At 39.4% G+C, this 22,386-nt stretch overlaps 1 protein-coding gene across 5 annotated transcripts in view; it reads left to right on the top strand.

Annotated features, from left to right (window-relative positions):
* Positions 1 to 22,386, top strand: part of DOCK8 (dedicator of cytokinesis 8) — a 97,536-nt gene that overhangs the window by 30,100 nt on the left and 45,050 nt on the right. For all 5 annotated transcript variants that reach the window (XM_030005138.2, XM_030005140.2, XM_041120930.1 and 2 more), the window contains 13 exons: positions 392 to 515; positions 794 to 1,006; positions 1,550 to 1,635; positions 2,202 to 2,268; positions 2,521 to 2,670; positions 3,306 to 3,386; positions 4,207 to 4,366; positions 4,978 to 5,117; positions 5,350 to 5,443; positions 6,643 to 6,805; positions 19,114 to 19,231; positions 20,917 to 20,987; positions 21,659 to 21,797. In XM_030005138.2, the coding sequence (XP_029860998.1) occupies positions 392 to 515; positions 794 to 1,006; positions 1,550 to 1,635; positions 2,202 to 2,268; positions 2,521 to 2,670; positions 3,306 to 3,386; positions 4,207 to 4,366; positions 4,978 to 5,117; positions 5,350 to 5,443; positions 6,643 to 6,805; positions 19,114 to 19,231; positions 20,917 to 20,987; positions 21,659 to 21,797 (1,606 nt within the window). The remainder of the gene's footprint in view (positions 1 to 391; positions 516 to 793; positions 1,007 to 1,549; positions 1,636 to 2,201; positions 2,269 to 2,520; positions 2,671 to 3,305; positions 3,387 to 4,206; positions 4,367 to 4,977; positions 5,118 to 5,349; positions 5,444 to 6,642; positions 6,806 to 19,113; positions 19,232 to 20,916; positions 20,988 to 21,658; positions 21,798 to 22,386) is intronic.

Genomic DNA, 22,386 nt, shown 5'->3' with positions numbered 1-22,386 from the left:
GCAAAGAGCCAGCCAAGAGATAAGCGATCCGGATCCATGTTCTTAAGGTGACTGAAATAATCGCTGTGTCTGAGGAGGAGCTCAGAGCTGAATTTGTACCTAGGTCAGGTTTTGCTGCTGTCTCAGGCTCACAGTCTGTGCAAAAGTGATCTGAATGAATTTTCTTCCTTTTAAAACCATTCTTAATATACATGATAGAGCTGCAGTGGTGTGATAAAACAATTAAATGTTGTGAAATGCCACTTTTTTTCATAAAAGCTGTGCTATGCTGCTCCTTTGCCCAGTAATGTTTCCAGTTGCTTAATATTTTTTTTAAATTTGTCTTTTCTGTTTTATTTTCCCTTAACTCCTCCTCATGCTGTCCCCACTTGCTCGGGCTTCTCTGTGAAAGGAACCAAGGGAATTCAGATACTTGTAGCCTGAAAAACAAGGGATCCCGAAAAGATTTTCACAAGACGCTTCAAAAACAAACATTTGAATCGGAAACACTGGATTCCGGTGATGCAAACTTCCAGGTACATTTTCTTCACTTTGGGAAAAGCGATCAAATATAGCAGCTTTCCTCAAAGGAAGCATCCTAGGATCTCTGTAATGGAAAAGTGATCAAATATAGCAGCTTTCCTCAAAGGAAGCATCCTAGGATCTCTGTAATGGCGTCAAGCGGAGAGCCGTGCTTGCCATTAGGCCTCACGGCAGAGGTGGCCTTAAGGCCCGTCCTGCCAGAGAAGCAAGAGACGTTTCATGATGCCCCGGTGTCCATGCCACAGCTCACCGTTTTGTTGTTTTCCAACAGGCGGGGCCCCGACCCGTCCCCGCGCTCCCCGAGGAGGCCTCGAGGACGACCCTCGCCTCCTCCGACTTCGACCTGCGCAGCCTGCAGCCGGACCCCCGCCTGGAAAACCTGCTGCGGCATGTCAGCGCCGAGGAGTTCGAGAGGCAGAACGAGGAGGCGCGGCGCACCAACCGGCACGCCGAGCTCCTCGCCCTCTACCCCTCCGTGGATGAGGTGAGCTCGGAGGCTGACTGGCCCGCAAGCCTTCCTGAGCTGGCCGTCCCGGCATGTTTAAGGTGGTTAAAGCTGCACCCCGGTCAAAAACCAGGGTTTGTGGCCTGGATATGCGTCTCCCTTGGATAATAACACGGTGAAGGCATGTCACCATGGGCTCCTGTCAGCTATCTGGAACGCGCATTCGGGGGGCTGTACTGGGACTCGTGGTGGTGCCTGGGGCTCTGTTATACCCCTCGCAGTGTGGGTCAAGCCACATGCTGGTGGTGCGGTTGTGTCAGGGTGTTAGCCTTCACTGTAACGCTTGCTTGGGGGCCACAAGTGTAAATATCCAGTGTAAATGCCAGGTGGGGGTCAGAGGCGTAAATATTCAGAAATATAAATCAATTTTTTTTCATCTCTGAAGAGACAGAATGCCTGCTGAGTGGGGGAAGGTGCTAGTCTGTAGCAGTGGCCCAGTTACGTCACATAAAGGTCTTATGCATGTATGCAAATCTACAGTTGTTTTAATTGAGTATGACTACAATAGCTGTTTAATGACAGGAGGATGCAGTGGAGATACGGCCGGTGCCGGATCGCCCAAATGAACATCTGGGCAACAGGATTTTGGTGAAGCTGCAGACTCTGAAGTAAGTATCCTTCACAGGCCTCACTCACCATTTCTCAGTTCATTCCAGTGTACTGCTGCCGATCCTGCTACACCACTACAGGTGTCCTGTTCAGCAAGTGTTTACATGCATGCTTGTTCTTTTGTAGTGTAGCAGAGGACTATTTCTATCTATCATTACAGAAGTCTCTAACTTGATAGGTTGAAAAGGAGTTGGGAATGAGCCCAAATTATGTATTTCCAACAAACTAGGTTAGTCTCTGTACACGCTACTGGACTTGACAAACAGAAAAAAAAATTCAGGAAAGGTATGATCGTTTTTAACTGATATCTGAGACCACCTTTCTGACAAATTCAGAAAATGCATTGCATGCAGTTTACTTCCCTTCTTTTCCTCTTGAAATCATCTAATAAAAGGCACCAATAAAAAAATCCTCCAGACTTTGAGAGAGCTGAGGTCTGGAACTAAATATTTCTCCTTATTTTCTAATGGAAGTGCCAGTAGAAATACAGCCCTTTCGGTTTTTTATTATACAGAGTCATAAGAGTGCAGTATTAATCAGTGTCCTGTGTGTCTTTCCTTAACAGGTTTGATATAGAGATTGAACCTTTGTTTGCATGCATAGCTCTCTATGATATAAAAGAAAGAAAAAAGGTAAGTGTGCAAACAGTATTTTTGTTCAGTTGGCTTGAGTTTTTATCTCTGGAGTAATAATTTAGGAAAACTTACAAAAAACATGCAACTTTTTCACACATGCAGTCTCATCCAGGATTCTTTTTATTCAGTCAAAGTCACATGCTTGCAATTGTTTATTTTGTAGTTCTAGTTACTACTTTTGACTTACTTTAAAATAAAATTTGATGCATTTTTGCGTTGCAATACATTTTAATTCCTTTTCTTTTCAAGATCTCAGAAAATTTTCATTGTGACCTCAACCCTGATTCATTAAGAGGATTCTTGCGTTCTCATACACCCTCCATTGACTTGTCTACTCAGGCAAGATCGGCAGTATTTTCTGTCACGTATCCCTCGTCAGATATATACCTAGTAATAAAGGTATGTTACAGTGCTACTTCAATGCTGTTCTTCCTGTTCCCAGCTGTGCCTGTTGTCTGAGTTCATGGAGCTGACAAACATGGGTTTCCTGTAGCTGAGATGAATTCTTACAGTTTTTAATAGTACATGTGCTGGTGTCCACTGGTATATCTCACTCCCAAGCTAAGAAGTTCTACTGATACCCTGTGTTCTAGTTCTACTAAGTATTTAGAATTTCCTATCTCTGCCTAAGGGAAATTTAAAGTAAAGTGAAATAAGCCATTTTTAAAAATTTTAATTACATTCTGGGGAGGTTTTGGGGGTTTGGTTTAGTGTACTTTGCATAATTTTCTTTATTTAATTCTAACACTGAGTTAGCCTGAACCACTTCATTTGGAATGTGTTAATTTTCCTGACTTCAGTGAAATTGCAGTAGTACCTGATTCACAGTGTTGTGACATATGTATTTTCTGCTTTGTAACAAACCAGATGGAAAACTAGGGGAAGGTTTAGTATCGGTTACTCCATAAAGACATTTTTAAGAATTCTATATTGCAGATTTAGGCAGGCTCTTTCGTATTGCTAGAGAAGCAACATGTTACTGTTTGGGTGATTTTTTTTTTTTTTTGAGTGTCTTATTTTACTGCTTTTTGTAGATAGAAAAAGTGCTTCAGCAAGGAGAAATCGGAGACTGTGCAGAGCCCTACATGGTTCTTAAAGAAAGCGAGGCTGGCAAGGTAAGTAAATAACTATAAAGAGTGTTTAGATCAAAATATGCATGCACAAGAAAAAAAAACAGAGAAAGAGCAGACCCTTTGAAATAGGACAGAATCCCAAGAACACTGGGGAGGAAGCCAGTTGGTGCATCCGTGGTGCAAGCAGTCTGGTGTCTGTGGCCAACAGGAAGAAGTCGTGAGAAGGCAAGGTGCACTTTCATTGCTGTCCCTTTTGGAAATCAATACTGACAAAGTCTTCAGTCACGAAGCAGACAGGGGTGAGCAAAGGAGATGGCAATGCAATGTGGAGTTAGCAGAAATACTTGTACCTCAGAGACATGTTATTGATTTGGATGGGCAAACAACCTGTTGTAGCGTGTACGTGGCCAGCTCAGTGCTGTCATCCACAGATAACATTAGCTCTGTTCAAGGAATTCAGGGTCATTTACCCCCCTGGAGCAGACTTAACAATGTTTGCTGGACTTTCACACTTCTCTTACTTTTAGGATACTGCTTTCAGCAGAACACTGTTTCTGTATCTGATGAAGGAAGTAGAAGCTGCTAACACTTCATGGTGATTGTTTATGCTGGGCTTGAGGGCCACTGCAAAAAGATCTGTGTTCTCCTTTTCTATAATGAAAATGAACTCATTGAAAAGAACTGAGAAGTGAATGTACAAATCGAAACAGCTGTGACCCTGATAGTAATGTAGCAAGAAAACCCAAGAGATAAGAATGCAAATCATTTACTGAACTGTAAATATGTAATTTCCATTTTTTATCTATAGTAGCATTAAAATAACTTACTGCTTTTTAAACAGTCATTATTTTCTTTGTCTTAGACAAAAGAGAAGATTGAAAAACTGAAAGCCCAAGCTGAATCCTTTTGTCAGCGGCTGGGGAAATACAGAATGCCATTCGCCTGGATTCCCATAGGCCTAGCTAATTTCTTCAACCTTTCAACACTTGAACGAGAAATACCTGAGGCTGAAGGTTTAAATGGTAGTTGTCTAACTTTTCTAACTAATGTAAAGTGACTTTTCAGTAGGACTGTGCATAGGAAAGAATGTCATTTACTCTGGCATCAAGAGTGAACAACAGATTCAAAGTCACGTCTTCTCAGCCTTCCTTTTCAGTGCTACAAACACAGCTTAATATGCTCACTGTTTCATCTCTGCATATTTATTCTTTGGTATGCTAAATATTATTCTGTGTTTTAGGCCTAATTTTCATTGAACACTGGCTTTGTAGAAGTAAAACTCCCTTTGCCATATGGAGTTCATTTGCAATACAGGGCGATCAAAATACCTGTCATCTTAGTTTCTAGAGTACACAGGACCATTGGTCAACAGCATTGACCAATGTGCTTTATAACCCATGAACTAAAAATCTGAATGAACTTCTGCTCTGCAGCAGAAATAATGTCACTTCACTAGGTGTGTTCAGGCATTCCACTGTTTCACATAGTCTGAAATGAAAGTAGTGGAATGTTTTAGGTACTCTCTCTGTCCTCTGAAGTTGCTGGGAAGTTGTGGATTTCTAGTGTATTCTGATAGTCCTTGTACTGAAGCAACACAAAGCAAGTTGATGTTTCATTTAATTTCCGTTTGAAGGGAAAGGATCCACTAGTGACAAGAGGGCAACACTGCTACAGGCAAGAAGACTTTCTGAGAGGAGTCTCAGCTCAGAAGACAGTTATCCAGTATCAAACTTCAAAAGAATCTCTCTGACCCTCAACACCTTCTTTAAACAGGTACTGGATACCCTTTATTTCTAATTGCCTTAGACATTTTTCATCTATGTAATGTGAACTGTGTTGGGGAAGGTTATCAGTGATGTTCGTGAGGGGACAAAGGATAACTGCTGTCAGGTAGGCAGTAACCCACTTGCTTTGCATGCCTCAAGGACATGGTTCACTCAGAAGCTTTTCTTGGTGTTATGGAGTATTGTTATGAAGGTACTGATTTTTGTCTTTCTCCTGGTAGGAAGGAGACAGACTCAGTGACGAAGATCTGTTCAAATTTTTAGCTGATTTCAAAAGATCGTCTTCCTTGCAGAGAAGAATTAAGACTTTACCAGGTATGTAATTCATTTTGGATGGAAGAGGATATATGTACTTCTCTCCTCTGGATTGTCCAGTAAATTCCAACCCCAAAACAGAAATACCTTGGGTTTTAAGTCTATAGGATGTCCTGTTGTGGAACTTCCTGGGTTCCCAGTGTCTACCTGAGCACAGATGCTTTTGAGTTTTTTTTTCTGTATGAGTGAGTATGGAGATCTGTATTTAACTTGATATTTTAAAATTATTTGCTTTCCTCCATAATTTACAGTGTATCTACTGGATGTCTTTTGTTCTTATTCAAACTGTTTGAAGACAGTGCTTTAAAGCAACTTTGTAAGTTCCTTGCTGTTTCCCTGCAATGTTTTTAAATGGATCATATTTTACAGAGGGAAATTAAAATTTGTACACATTTCATCTTATTTGGGTATTTGGGTCAGTGCTAGTTAACAAAGTAGAGAAGCAGAGATAGTGTTTAGCTACTGTCAAAAACATGACCAGCTTATTTTTTCTTGTTACATGAATTACAGCTCAAGCTCTTCTGGGTTGTAGAGGAACTTTAAAAAACACGAACCCAGTGCAAAGCTGTTTTGCCTTTTTAGCTGATTGCCAGAAATGACAAGTTTGAGTTCCCCAAATGGTTTTCACTTATCAAAACAGAGAATTTAAATTGAAAGTCTAGTTATACATGGGTAAATGTTATCAGTATTAACTGTTTAACTGCTCACCACAGCAAGCCTGGCTTTCCTGGTGGGTGGTGTCTACTTCGACAGAGATTAATCAGAGCAGAATCTGAGGCGGGGGCGGGGGGGGGGGGGGGGGCGGGGGGGGGGGCGCGGAGACAGAACTTTATTAAATAGACAGCAGCCCTTTTAACTTTTATTTGTCTCCGAGACAAATTTTATATTATTCGTGTGTGAAAAATACTAGAACATCAACCCAGCATATAGTATTCCTTCCTTCTTTTCTGTTTCTTTGAAATTGTACAGGGTAGACATAAACAGCTATATATTAGCCTGATGTGTAGGGATGTGTGTAGGTTACTTCCTGTGTATTTTTATACACCTGTGTTTTCATTCTCATGCAGCCTTCAAGCTGAAGATCTAGTTCTTATTTTTGCACTGCTGCTATGTAATCTCACATATTGTTTTCATTTTTGTTTTATTATACTTTGGCTATTTTTTATATTTTTGCTGAGATTTTGTAATTTTTTCTAAAGGAACACTTAAACTGGAGATTTCCCCAGCTCCAGAAAACCTTGGTTATTGTCTGACACCAGAATTACTACCAGTGAAGCCATTTCCAGAAAACCGTAATCGTCCTCACAAAGAGATTTTGGAATTCCCAATTAGAGAAGTGTATGTTCCCCATACCATTTATAGGTAAGAAATAACATATATTTTTTTAATTTTTTAAGATCCATTTTCAAAAATAATTGTGATTTAGATTTTATTGTTTCAGAAATAGAAACTAAAAATATTTTGAAAAAATGTTAAAGGCTATGTGTTAGGCTGATGATGTAATCTTACTAGCCATTACAAGATAAAACACCTGCAGGATGTTCTATAGTGTATTTACTAATCTAATTAAGTTGTCCTTTGAAAATTTTTCTAAAACGTCCAAAAAACCCCCTAACAGCTCTCATTGACTTGGCATATATATATCTATATCTAGATATAGATATAGATATAGATATAGATATATCTTCCCTGTTCTATTTTTTTTTTTTTTTTTTTGCCAGTAGATCTTATTATAATTTTTAACAGTTTTGGTAAATGTTCATGCTGGGTGATTTCTACTGTTAATTTGAGTCATCTGAGCATCTGAGCAAGTAATGTGTTGCCCCGTGTCCTTTTTCACCATGAACAAGGACTCTAGGCTATGTCATTTCTTTTCTTAAGTCCATTCTATTCTGCTTGTTTCAAGGACACCACAGTGTTCAGTAGTATGCAACTGAGCAATTCTCATAATTTCTTAGTGGTCTGGCACATCTGAGTCTCCAAGAAGAAATGAATATCAAAAGAATGTTCTTCAAGATGTTTGTGCAGCATGGTAGTGCTAGTGAGCAGTGATATCAGTAATAGCTAACTAGCAATAATTCAGAAAGAGTGTATCACAGTATTATAGATACAGAAATATTAGCTTTCATGTGACCATTGTGTTAGGAGGCATGAAAGTGAAGCATAATACTTCTTACAAGAGTAGTTGATGCTATTCTAGGGGACTTTTCTGATCCCTAAAACAGTAGCTAGGTACTGAATTGCATTAGTGGCAAAGATGTGACTATCAGTAGGGAATCACAGAATGCAGAAGCTGAATAAAGGGATATAAATCTTATTCACTTCTTGCAGCAGAGATTAGCAAAGAGCCAGCTCTCCCACCCACTCACGTGACTCCATCCAGGAGGGGAGAAGGAAAGGGCAAGACTTGTGGTTCGTACAACTCAGAACTACAAGGCTGGGGGAGGTGCTCCACACCTTCATGGGAAAGTGGAGAGCCAGTGGGGCTGTTGGTGACACCTGAGTTTGGGTCTCAGCTTTTAGGGATAGCAAAAAGAGGAAGTGGCATCTTACCTTAGAATAATAACTTGCAATGTGGTGTCAGCAGGGAAATGAGTAAGTAAGCCAGTTTGGATAGAGCCTCATTATAAGTTTTGGAGGAGTTATTCCTGGGCTGTGCCATGAATCTGTGATATGAAAACTTCTGAGGGCAGTTTCTTTGCACTCTCGGCACCAGAATGCTAAAAGGCAGTGTTATGGTACTTTGTCTTCTTTGTGTATCAAAGATAGAAGTGAATGTCTTCCCCACCCCCAAGTTTTTAGGGGTTTTATGCAGGCATTTTTACAGGGGAAGTAGTTTTTACACAGTTGAAAGTACAAATGTAAATGAACTTGAGTAATGATGCCTTTTCTTTTTAAATTAAGAACTAAGACAGAATTTTAACTTTCCTGTTCATTTTCTGGCCCCAGTAAGGAGTAGCATGTGTCAACTCCAGTGTGCAGCCTCATAGTGTCTAAAGGTCTGCTTTTGAAAATGAAAACCATTAGCAACTGCTGTCTTGCTGAGCTAGAAAGGGAGTTGAGTCTGCACAGAATATTCTCTCTTTAGTTCTCACCAAGGTAAACTTCTGCAGCCAGACATCATGAATATCAAAGCCACCATGCTGAAAATTAATTTGTGCATGTCCTGAAGCAAGCTTGGGTGTCTCCACACTATCCTTCAGTTGCTAGGGTGTCTCTATTGAATACATACACCCACATTAGAAGAAATGCTTGCTATAAGTCAACAGCTACACTCCTTGAGCGAGAGTTAATACCCAGCATGCTTAAGTTCTTCAGGCTTTTTAGGCTCTGTTTTAATCTTCACCTTAAGTAAAAGTCATGGTAACAAAACAAAGCAGGATCTGTCCAGCCTAATTGGTAATAATGAAGAGAATATCTATAAAGAATAGCTGCGTTCATTAATCTTTACCTTAATTAGTGAATCAATGGTGATGACACCACTGACGTGCTGTAAGTGGCGTTATGCTGTTAACTGGAAACTCTATCAGTTAATACCCAAATAAAACCCTAAAGACAGTTAGTTAGATACACTGGGGAAATGGTGAAAAAAATGCAGAAATGCTAGGTCATGTTTTGACTGCCTTGTGACAACAAACATGTTTGGAGCAAGAGAGGGGAGTTGCTAACTGAAACTGTTTATGAACTCCAGCAATAGATCCCCAGAAACTCGGACGAGACAGCTTTGCAAACGTGAAACAGCAGAGTCTGGAACTTGGGGGGTCCAGGAAATAACACTTGTGTTTGCGCAGTGCCATTGAAAGCACTTCCTTTTCCCACAAGCCAGAATTGCCTGACCACATCTGAGACACTTTTGCCACATAATCATGTCAGTGCTCTGTTTGGTGACCAAAAGCATAGTTAAGGAATATAGGCCAATGTATTCAGAATCAGAATCATAAAATCATTTAGGTTAGAAAAGACCTTTAACATCATTGAGTCCAACAGTGAACCTAGCACTGCCAAGTCCACCACTAAACCATGTTCCTAAGCTCAACATCTACACGTTTTTTAAATACCTCCAGGGATGGTGACTCAACCACTTCCCTGGGCAGCCTGTTCCAATGCTTGATAACCCTTTTGGTAAAAAAAAATTTCCTAATATCCAATCTAAACCTCCCCTGCTGCACCTTCAGGCTGTTTCCTCTTGTCCTATCACTTGTTACCTGGGAGAAGAGACCAACACCCACCACGCTACAACCTCCTTTCAGGTGGTTGTAGAGAGCGATAAGGTCTCCCCTGAGTCTCCTTTTCTCCAGGCTAAATGACCCCCATTCCATCAGCCGCTCCTCATGTTAAGACTTGTGCTCTAGACCCTTCACCAGCTTTGTTGCCCTCCTTTGGGCATGCTCCAGCACCTCAATGTCTTTCTTGTAGTGAGGGGCCCAAAACTGAACACAGTATTCAAGGTGCGGCCTCACCAGTGCTGAGTACAGGGGAACGATCACTTCCCTAGTCCTGTGTGCTGGCCACACTATTTCTGATGCAGGCCAGGATGCTGTTGGCCGCCTTGGCCACCTGGGCACACTGCTGGCTCCTATTCAGCCAGCTATCGACGAACATCCCCAGGTCCTTTTCCACCAGGCAGCTTTCCAGCCACTCTTCCCCAAGCCTGTAGCATTGCATGGGGTTGTTGTGACCCAAGTGCAGGATGCGGCCCTTGGCCTTGTTGAACCTCATACAATTGGCCTTGGCCCATCGACCCAGCCTGTCCAGATCCCTCTGTAGAGCCTTCCTACCCTTTGCTTGATTTAACCATCATGCAATTTTCCTTGCTTACTTCTCTGTATGGTGAATACTGTTTTGGGCCAGAGATTAAACTAACCTATGCAACATAACTCTGAATTTGAACAGAGCCAGATACCAAGTGTTTCATGCTATTTTATTCCTTTTCCTCTAATCTGAAAAGTGGAACCATCCTGTCTTAATTATGCAATGTGCTAGCATTTATCACAGCTGAATGCCATGGCCTTCTAGTGTGTTACAGGTGATTTAATGTTTCCTAATTTTTGACTGTAAGTCTGCAAAGCATTTCTTTTTACCAGTGCTATAGATTTAGATATTAAAAGAATGAAAAATGGATAAAATAATTACCTGTTTTCTATTAACATTACCATGAATATAGGAGAGGTAGAGAAGTACTTGAATGACAAATAAATGGAAACATAAAAATACAGGCTGGTAAACTCTTACTGGCATAGTAATACCTCTACACATGTCCAAATACTAATGAAACATCTAGCTTCAGTTCTTCTCCTGAAAGTTTAAAAGAAATATACAGGGTTCGTTTACTTTTTTTTTTTTTTTCCCAATGTAAGATATTTCAGAGGAAAAATTTTTTTTTAAATAATAGCTCTTTCCTTTGTGATAGGAGCAGCAGAGTCTTCTGTTACAGTCTTTGAACTTAACTCTTGCTAGTTTTTATACTGGTGTAATGCCATTATTTTAAATTATGCTATTTCTGATTTATGCCAGAGAGATCAGCCAGCCCACTTTCTTTGTGCACTGTGAAATTGAGCACTTCTTTTTGTTGTGTACCTACATTTCTTTAATAAAAATAGTTCCCTGAAAATGTCAAAACATTCCAAGATTTATTTCTTTCAATACCTTTCTATTTTTAATAGGAAAAATCATATAATTTAAGGTTTGTTTATCATTTTAATAGAAATGAAAATGATGCTGCTTACTGCCACTGTGAAATGTTGGTGCTGAGGAAGAGGGATTTGTCCCATCGCTCATTTTAACCAGGCACAGAAAGTCCTGTCTTAGATAGGGGAAGTGCCTAACACTTAGGGGATTTTTGGAGGGCGGGGCGGGGCAGAAACTTTCCTTTGCTGTTTTGCTTCATTTAATTGCAAATGACTTGGCACTGTGCTCAGACTTGCTTTAGTCTGGAGTGTGAGCTGGAGGCCTTCTGCTTTGGTGGTAATCATTCTGTTGTCCGAAAAGTGGATTCATTTCCTTGTGTGCAGCGAGCCAATAATCACACACTCAGGAGAGACGTTATTTATTTCATATTTGCACAAAGATGGGTGCTAGGTGGTAATTCCACAAAGCTAGGACACCACACCAAAGGAAAACAATGTATTCATTCTGTTACATGATCAGTAAAAACCTGCCTACATTTACATTCATTGGTTAGTAGTCACCATCTCATCTACTATTGGCTAGTTATATTTAAATTAGCCTCGCTTGCTATGTAAATTAGCATGCATGCTCCTTGCAGGTGTGTGTGGGGGGCAAGTTCTTCCAGCCTGGAATTGAGTTGGAGGTCACGATCTCCCCCTGCCACCTTTACCTTTCCCTTAGTTCATGCTGCTTTGGCAATCATCCAGCTTTCGGCGCTTTCTGGAGCAGAATATTTCTTTTTATCAGTCACATCCTACATTTCTTAGGTCCAGTTATCCTTAATGTTTCTTTTCTCTCTGATGGACCTTGAGTATTCTTGCCAAGCTGGCAATGCACACAAAGCATCCTCAAAACATAAAGGCCTAATTGTTCCAGGGTGCCATTACTCTATGAATGCTAACTGTGTGCCTTTCTGATTACAGCCTTACTTGTTAATTTGATATATACAAAATACATCTTGCACAAAATAGTCAGACTATTCTAAATCTCTGAGTTATTCTTCAATGATTCTACCCCATCCTTAACTAGTTTTGAGTGAGCAAAGGCTATTGGTGTATAATGGTCTGTTATTCCCGTTACTGCTGTCACAGCATTATCTACTCCTTTCTGCCTCTTTGCCCGTGGGATCTGGAGAGAGCACATAGCCCTGTGCATTTTCTACAGGGCCATTGCTCTAGTTTTGTGCTGGTCGGAGATGCTAGCACTTCTAACTTCTTTTTCAGAGTAAACAAAGTGGAGATTAGGATTGCGCTGTTGTGCACAGGTGAAGGAAACAGCTTAAGCTAGCTGCTGCAGTTTCAGACAGAGATGTGAGCGTGTCCTGATTTATTCTGCTCCTCAGTACACATGATTTCATCCCAACATAAATAGCTGCCTGCTCTTTTCCAAGCTCTGTAATCTTTACTGGGCATCTACTATACTATCTCAGCAGTAAGAGGTTTCATGGAAAGTTTCCTAATTTTTCTTTGCTTTTTTACTCAAATAAAAATGCCTGTCAAGTACGGCATAACAAAGCAGAAACTATGAAAACAAAAGCTACACAAACAGGATTCTGGGCGTACATGCCCCTCTCCCATAGGCAGCTTGTTTGTCACAGTGCTTTCAGATGAGATTATGCCTGACTCCTCATAACAAACTTCATTAATTATGTAATACAGGCAGAAAGGAAAACATGCCACCATGGAATGGTGATTTCTGTGTAGTCACTGAGCAGAGACTCTGAATAAAATAATGGATTTGTCTAAACTTCCAGGTGAAAGCAAAGTTTTAAAGAAATGTGTAATTATGCTTTAAAAAAATAAACAAATGCAAGTGGTTTAATTAGAGGGGGTCTTTTGGTACTTCAAAATATTTTGGTTAATTGTAATTTGACATCATAAATCAGATCCTTGAAAACTCCATTTTCAGCAGACTTTTAAGGAAGTATAATTCAAAATGCAACAACAGCATCTCAAAAATATCTTGACAATTTGGTCAATCTTGACAATCTGTCTTGAATAGCTGCTAGCTGTCTGTATGAGAATCATTAGTATAATATCTGCTTTCACATTCATGCAGCATTTTTATAATATTTAAAATTTATCATATACTGATAAATATTGTGTTTTACCTCCCAGACGAATCTGATGATGTATTTTTGCATTGTTCTTCAGCTTCAGTGTTAGTTTGTTCTTTGGTCTACTGTGTGGAAACAAAAGAGCACTATCAGCAAGAAAATCATGTTAAGGAAAGCTTTTAAAACAACAGAAAGTAAATGCAAAGCATTCACATTGTATACCAAGCAAGCTAGTGTTCTTTTCTTTCACAAGAAGCTAAATTGAATCTTCCAGAGACCTGTAGGAATTAAAGATTGAAATTAACATCTAGGTATCTCAATTCAAGCAACTTCCCTAAAGCATAAGGAATGTGGGACATAAATCCAGTTCTTAAATCCAGTTCCAGTTCTACCACTGACTTTCTGCAAAGCCTTGACTTATTGATTTTGTCTCCTGCTCTCCAACTGCACATTCACATCCACAGCAAGATACCTACAGTCCAGGAATATTAGAAAGTTTTCACTAATGTTTATATACGATGTTCAAACAATGCTGGGCATTTTTGTTGTGCTTTAATTCCCCAAACTTGAGGCCTTTTTTTCCCCCTTCTTTTTCCCTGTCTTGTAAAGAGTATCACTATTGCTTCTCCTCTAGGTTGTAGAGATAAAAGCACTTCATTATCTAGTACAATGGCTTCCCAGAAAAACTGGATTGCTCATTAATCATTATCATTAGCAGTCAGTGCAACAATGAATGCTCACCTTCTTCTCAAGAAAGAAACCATAACTGAAAACACAAAAGATGAAGTAGTGTGAGGGGCTTACTTTTCCAGATGGTTTTGAATTAAGGCATCTTCTTCATTGGTTTGGTTTTGCTGCAGCTCCACTTCAGCAGGCAGTGGCTTCTGCTTTGGTCTTGCATGAATATCTTAAGAAAAATGAAGCTACTCTGATCACTGATACTGACCCTGTTTAGGTAGTAGGGTGCTGAATATTGTCCTTTTGTAAAGAACTCCCAACCAGGACTCTTGGAACTAAAACATTCCTTCCCAAGTCTGCAGATAATTTTGCTAACCTCAGAGCACTGTGCTTTCTCCTTCAAACCATTTGTCTGCTTTTCACTGTAATGAAAATGCTCCAATGACTTCATCCAAGAGTTGTTAATAGTGCTGCATTACTGGTAGTAGTAGGTGGCTTCCCTTTTGGTAAGAACAGGTGACTTCTTTAGGTTAAGTCTGCAGGGCACTTAGAGAGAACATCAGTATTCTCACTGGATTTTTTTTTTCCTCTTGCTTGATAAATGGTTACTTGGAGGTGTACAGTTTAGAGAAGAGGCAACACTCAAGAGCAGTGTAGTTTGTCAGTATAGCTTCCAGTCTCCTGGGTCAGGATGGGTGAGTGTGTAAATGCATCAGTGAGACAATTAAAACAAATCCAGGTTCCACCTGTTGACTTCTAGCTGCACAGATAGTGGATGCTGTTGAATCCTGTGTCATTCACTAAGGTTTTTAAGCATTTTCAACTGAAATTTTAGAATTGCATAGTGACCATGACAACAAGAAGATGCTGGTAAAAATGAAATATTACCTCACATTATCTAACACATGTAACTTCAGGGGGGCATGTTACCAGTATTTTGGGAAGATGTGGTATGCTATTGTATTTACTAGCACTCATTCATGATGTCATTTAATTAAATATATCGGGACAAAATTATCTCACCACAATTCTCGGCTCTATTGTAATATTTCAAATAGGTTCACTATTATATGTAAAAATCTGGTATGTCAGAAATTTCACTCTTTGATTACTGGGTTTCAGTGAAAATTTTGGGATAAAGCTTTACCTCTCTTTACACAGCTAGAGGAATCACAGGTCCTGGGATGGCAAATGGAGGCATAAAATACAGCTCTGTGGTATAGTTACTATCTTCCTTTTTTCAGCTTTTCATACTTCATTCGGGCGACTGGGCAATGCCTTATGTGTGACCTACTGTCTTGTTATTACAGTGTCTTGACATTGCAATAGTTGATACCTGGTGGATATCTACTCATTTTATCCACTTCAAAAACACTGCCACTTGGGATTTAATAATAATGGAACCAGCAGAGGAAGTGAGGGTATTATCGATGGAACAGTGGGTTTAGTTTGGTAGAGGACTGCAAAACATGGAGGACAGAGACATCAGAAGGTGGTATAATCTCTTTGATTCTCATATTTGAAAAGTTTAAAACTGTTTTAAGAGTAACTTCTGAAAAGATGATGTAAAGTAATTGTGGGTCAAAAAGTTCCCTACATTTGCACACCAGAAGATCAATATGATAGGTAAGAAATTATTTTGAAGGTGATTTTTATGATTCACAAAATCTCAGTTATTTGCCTTTGGTCTTGGTTTTCAAACACATTATGTCATTGATTACTTGTTTGCAATATTTGATATTTGAAGTAATGGTAGATCAATTCAATGTTGTATAATGAATAAATATGAGTCCTGGAGAGAGAGCTATTAACATTTTAGTCTGACTTGACTCTAAGCTCTGGGTCACATTTAAATTTAGAAATATCTATTTTCTTGTCATAATTTTGTGGTTTGAATCTGCAGAAATCTGATGTTTTGAGTCAGCCTTCCACTCAGTTCCTCTGGCAACATTTTTTTTGTGCTGACTAAAACTGTAATAGAAAATTTATTACGGTTTTCACACCAATGCTAATGGACAGAATAAAGTGACAATCACTCTCAGCCTAAATTTAATGAGGATCTGACAAATGACTCTTTGGATGATGTCTAATTTTAGCAACATGAGAAAAATCATTCAAACTATTACCTGAATTATCCATACTAAGATACAGAATATATATTCATATACATCCTCTTGAATATGACCTGTTCAAGTTCTGTCATTGTGCCATTTCGTCTAGTCAGTGGCTGACTAGAACAGATTTCCATATTTGGTAAAGTGTTTGTGATTTGCATTATAATTTTCAAACACTTTTTGTGAAGATTCCCTGCCTACCCCCACAAAAGTGTAGAGGAATCAACAAAAATTGAAAACTGTAACTAATGGGTGTATCAGTTTTTGTTTCCGGTACCCTAAGTGTTAAATGGCAATGTTAACCCATCCATGACTGTGCACCTATAGAACATTTGTATCGAGAGTGACTATTTGCACATTTATTGGCTTTTGCTGTGTATGGCGTTCTTGTCACAGTCATCAATGAACATGCCTAATATTCATTAGGAGTTTGAGATGCACTTCTTGACACCTTACACATCGTATGATTTAGCAAGGAGAAGGATTCACGCATACGCACAACCAGTATTTACAAATAGGAATATTCAATGAGAAGGCTCACAGACTTGAAACTCCTCACAGATTTTAATTTGGCAGAAGATAGGTCTGCATTGCTTTGGCCATGGGAAGTGATCAAATCACCACTGCTAAGTCCCATGAAAGTGTAGGAAGGTCAGCAAATTTGAATGAGAATTGCTGCATGGTGTCCTGTGTCAAGCTAGGTGGACCCTTAGCTTTCCCAGCAAGTAACTGATTCTGAAATAGCCTTTTATCTTACCGTCCCTCTGCTGGGTCAGCCTCCGACCCAGAGAAGCTATCTAGATCCATGCCTCACCAAGGACTCTGCTGTCCTGTGGGACTCTGAGCTCAGTGAAGTTGGGTGCTCTGGCATGGCTTTTGTAGACACATACTGAGTCCTGAATAGCTCTCTTGCTTTTTGTAAGCACATCTGACTATATCTGGAGTGCACTTTCTGTAGTGGGATCGAGGGGAGAAGTTTAGTCACACTGACCAAAAGTACTTGCTGTAGCATGTTTATTTCTGCTCAGCGCAGAGCCACGAGGGAGACACAATGCCTCCTGGAGCTCACCACGTCCTTAAGGGCATGCTAGCTGTCCTATTATTTAAAAGACATCAGTATGTGCTGCCCTGACACCCCTGCTAACTGCCAGGTGGAAATGCTCCTTGTCATTGCTTCCTCTAAGGCTTTTGGAGGGTACAGATGCTGGCAGGCAGTAGCACTTACACAGTGGTCAGCAATGGGTCTACAATTCATGCCTGCGTGAAGGAACCTCTTTTGATCCTCTCCCCGCCTTCCTGCTTTAAAAAATCAGTCATCACTTTCCTCTCTGCAGGATATCCAAAGTCAGCATTTGCCTCTTTTCTTCCTCAGTGCTGATGGGTTTAATACACGTGTAAGCAAGATCCCTAAAACTGCCTGAGCATAAATGGCACAACTTTAGCTCTTCGGTACAGTACTTGCTGGAGTAATGCTTCCTTGGTTGTTTAGTCAGCAGAGAGCTCTCTGTTTGTGATTTTACATATCTTTCATCTCAAGTCACATCTAAATGTAAAATCCAGTGCTCAGGGACATTTTATGGATTTGTGACATCTTCTGCTGGGCTGCAGATTAATGAAGCAATGACTGGATTATGCAGCCTCCCCTACATGTATTTCTTCACCTCTGGCAGATGTAATATTGATAATATCCTTCATTTAATATGTCATTCCCCCAAGCATAATTCAGTGGAGGTTACCAATATATTTCTCTCTTTCACTTAGCTTTTCCTAATATCTTGTTGGAGAGAATTTGGCAGAGCAGAAATTGCATTTAAGAAGGTAAGGAAGAAAGTGCATTAGTGTGGCAGGCAGGAGTACTATTCTAAACAAAGGGAAAGGCATAAGGCATACCACGGCCCATGTAGCATGTATTGGTTAGCAAAGTAGCTTGGACTGTGTAGTTGAAAGTTATTGTCACATTGTGACATAAGGCAATAAGGAGAATCAACCACAGTTTTCCAGATCTTGGGTTACAACAAATGAAAGATGGACTGCCTGACTTAATGACAGCATTCTTCAAAGCTGCTCCACATTTTCAGCTGACGATGGTGCTGAGGAGTTATCTGTGATAAGGACAGGGCGATTCTGTGTGTAGCTTCTGACTGTCACAGTCAAAAAGAAAGCATGAAAGCCCATGAGTAGTTCTCATTGTTTCTCATTGGAAGCCAGCATGCTTCCACCAACACCAGTCTTATTCCTTACACTCAGAGGACAAACAGTGAGAATCCTATACCAGATTGGGAAATGACACATTAAATAGACATAATCGTGATGCCAGTATGTGTGTAATCCAGGTCTTGCTGAAATCTCAGACTTGCCATAGACTTCACTGGAGAAAAAGCTTTCTATTAGCATTTTGACTCTTCTACCAGAATTGTTGAATTTTGAACTTGGAAGACCATCTATGCTGCCAAATTCCCCACAGAAATTAAAGGTGCTTTTTAAGTTTAGTGATCTGCCCATGAACTTTTGCTAGTAAACAGCAAAGTATGCTGTGCTGTATTTTAATGCATTGATCATATTAATTACTAAAAAGTGTCAGTTTCTAGAATAATAGTTCAAAATTTCTTCCTTGTATTTACTCAGGTTCATTGATACTGCTTTTTGCTTTGCATAATCTAGAAACACGTGCCATTTTGTTGCTATAAGCTAGGAATGTATGAACTTCAGTTGTTCGTTTTATTTGCTGTTTTACTTCTTTTTATCACCTCTGAGTGATTCCTTACCCCTTCCAAAATCTGATTTTTCAAAGCTGAGAAGGGAGCTGCTTTCTTGAGAGATTCCTGCTTTTCATTACGTCAAGCAAAGATACTCATTCATGTGTAACTTGGAATTACATATTTAAAAAAAAAAAAAAAGGAGAGCTAGGAAGACTGCCTTCTCAAAGACATAGCTTACTGTATAAGAAACCTTAAACATAGGATGTTCTATGTGTCACAACAAGAACTTACCTTTTCCTTGTCAACTTTTGAAATGGAGTTCTGGCAAAGCTTTCACTGTCTAGGTGGAATTGAAGGACAGGGAGAGGAATCGGCAAAATGCTAGTTTGTGCACTTCATTTTCAAAAGCAAATGCTTGCCATTTGCCCATTTCATTCCTCCTTTTCTTTCTTCCAGAAATCTCCTCTATGTTTACCCTCAGAGGCTGAATTTTGCTAACAGACCGGCTTCTGCAAGAAACATTACCATCAAGATCCAGTTTATGTGTGGCGAAGATCCATCCTGTGCAATGCCGGTAATAAATGCTGAGATTTCTTAGCAGACTTTTGCGTACATGCATTCCTGAGGAACCTCTGAAGAGATAAGTCATTGTTTACTTCCCATCACCACGATTTCTAGTGGAGCCTTAGGAAGCCTAACATCAGAGAGCTTGTGAAGTTTGTCATTCTCATCAGAAAGCAGGGCTGTAGCTCTTACCCACAACAGGAAAGACTTATCACTCGAGTGGAACAGAGGCATATTACTCTCTCTTATCTAAGTCTTCATACCTTCTTTTCAGAAGAATGACATCGTATTAAATGAATGCTGTGTTGGAAACTAATGCTAAAATTCACAGAGCTTCTGAGACATTTTAAGAATAATATAGTCTGTCTTCAAGTGTAACTCCTCTTTATGCACTCTGTGAACACAAATAGTCAGGTCTAACACTGGAAAGTAGAAGTTGGGATCTTCATTGCCTGAATCTGAACAGGTGCACAGTCATGCAGTGCAGGAATAGTTTTCCATGTTTGAAACACACTGTATATTAGGGAATATGTGTGCACTACTAGCAAAGCAGGCAGCACTGTTGATGTTCAGGTTGTTCAACACTTCTCATTATAAGATCCTCTCTCCAGCTTTACCACGCTTCAGATGTTCAATCTGAAGTGTTCTAACTCAGACGTCTGCTTCAGCCTGAATTTTTTGGTTAATTTTCAGACAGTGTGATTGACTATTTGAGAATGACATTGGGATAAAATCTTTTGTGATTTTTATGTGTTAGTGGGGGAAAAAAAGGAGTGGAAATACTACTTGGAGGAGCTTTAATCCAACAGTATGTTGGAGCAAGGACTGACACCTGACCAGCCTTTATCAGCATGCTGATGCTGCACAGTAAGTATGCAGCCTTACTCCACCTGACCTCTGGAACTGAAATCAGAGCATCAGCACAGCATTTTCCCAAGCCATGTTTCTTCCAGAGCTGGAGCTGTGCTGTGTGAATGTAACACCATCTTTTACACAATACTGCATTGTTGGTTTCCTTAAACTCTGCCCATATTATGATTAGGTTTTGACAAATGCTTAGGACAGACACAGTTCATCTGGCATCCCTCTCCACTGTGAGTGAGCTTCATCTCAATACATATGGACTTGTGCTGTACAGATATCCTCGTCTAAGCTCATCTCCTAGGGCTCCCTTTAAGTTACTGGATTCCAGGACCTTACCGTGAGCCTGTGTCTGAAATGAAGGGAGCAAATCAAGCACCAAAAATGCCTATTTTTCTTCATTGATTATAAAGGAACTTTGAACCTCTAAGGTAGGGTGAGGTGGCTCTCACCCTAAATGAGCAGGATACAATTGAAAAACAAACTTCTAAAAATACTTTTAACTTTTTAGCATTTAGTTAAAGGCAATGTGACTGTGTAAGAGGCTTACCATAACTTTATTCCTGCAATTTGTAACTTTTTAGTGCATGACTGGAGAATGTGATGTGAGGTAGTCAGTGGCTCTGGAAATTAACTCTGCTCCATTTTCCTTGTGTTTTACCCTGAATGTTGTGTGGGGAAGATGCTTGGTAATAAGACATTTGTGTCAACATGCTAAGATAAAATTGAAGAGTCATTTTCAGCCTTCAGATACTGTCTTAAAATTTATACAAGATGATGACAATTAAATGCTTTAGACCTGACTGCTGTTACTTTCTTTCCTTCTTAATGTAGGTAATTTTTGGGAAATCTTCAGGTCCAGAATTTGTGGAAGAAATATACACAGCTATCACGTACCATAATAAGTGAGTATTGTTACTATTTGTATGACTTGAGAAGTATTAATCATGACCTGTTCACATAATTCTTAGCCTACATAGTTCATCAAGGAATGCTGGTACTAATCCATTTCAAACATTTACATTTTATGTGGATTTGTCATATCTAATTTGGATTGCTACATGCATTTGCATAAGTGACCATTGTGTAAGTGACCATTGCTTTTCTTGTTTGGAGTTTTTCAGAGGTTAGTTGAGAATATTCCTAATCTGAAGATTAAGGAGCAGGAGCAGGAAGCAGCAGCACAACTTTGTACCAGAATTCACTTTGTTGAATTCACAGATCCAAAAGAGCTGAAGGGACATTCTTATTCTCATGAATGTGGACTCAGGATTTAGGATTTACACAGTAAATATGATGGAACCCAAAATTAAGATTGAATGTTTTTGAAAGAATAGAGATGGGTGAAAGCTGAAGCATTCTAGCTGATACTGTCTATGTTCTTCCTGATTCAAAGCTGTAGATAGTTCATAAATACAGCTGTATATATATGTATTTTGTTTAACTAGGCTCTGAGGCTGTTTTCAGTATTTGTACAGTTTTTATAACTATAGCATCTAAGAGCCTACTGGCAAATTTTCCTTCTGCTCAGTCTCATACTTACATTGGAAATATGCTTGGCATTTTTTTTAAACAGGTCCCCTGACTTTTATGAAGAAGTGAAAATTAAGCTGCCAGCAAAACTCACAGAGAAGCACCATCTATTGTTCACATTCTATCACATCAGCTGCCAGCCAAAGCAAGGAGCATCTGTGGAAACCCTCCTCGGGTATTCAGTAAGTTCCATGTGATATGTAAGTGTGCGTGTGTATATATATCTGTATCTACATCCCATGCACACAGACTCTTTTCTTGTCAAGAATTTTGTCATATATTCCCTTTCTGTTTATGGTAATACATGAAAACCAGTAGACGGTCTTAGTGTTAATTCACAGAAACCAGATGCAACCTGCGCTATGTTAGATCCTCGTCCTATAATTTTACATTGTTAAGTGTCTTTGAAGTTGATAAATTCACCTGATGCAACTGAAGTTAAGTATGCACCTAAATATTTGCAACAGCAATGCCTTATATCATATTGCCTAATTCTGTTATATTCTATTTATTGCAAAAAAAAACCCTAAAACATAAGCAATTACAATTATTTACTGTTACCTAACATATTCGTACATGAGGTAACAACTAATATAATATTTTCAATTAGGTTTTGTATGACATTGTTTATGTTCTAAAGTGTCTTTTACCCACATCAAAATTAAAAAACAGAAAGAATCTAGAAGGTAAAATTTAATTCTCTTGCATTCATTATCTTCATGTTGAGACTAGCATGTTTTAGCTTAAGAAATACGTATTGTAGCATAGTCT

The sequence above is a fragment of the Aquila chrysaetos genome, chromosome Z (genome assembly GCF_900496995.4).
Source record: "Aquila chrysaetos chrysaetos chromosome Z, bAquChr1.4, whole genome shotgun sequence".
In the NCBI taxonomy this organism is placed as follows: domain Eukaryota; kingdom Metazoa; phylum Chordata; class Aves; order Accipitriformes; family Accipitridae; genus Aquila; species Aquila chrysaetos.
The sequence above is the reverse complement of the archived record's forward strand: the minus strand, read 5'-3'. Positions and strand labels throughout refer to the sequence as shown.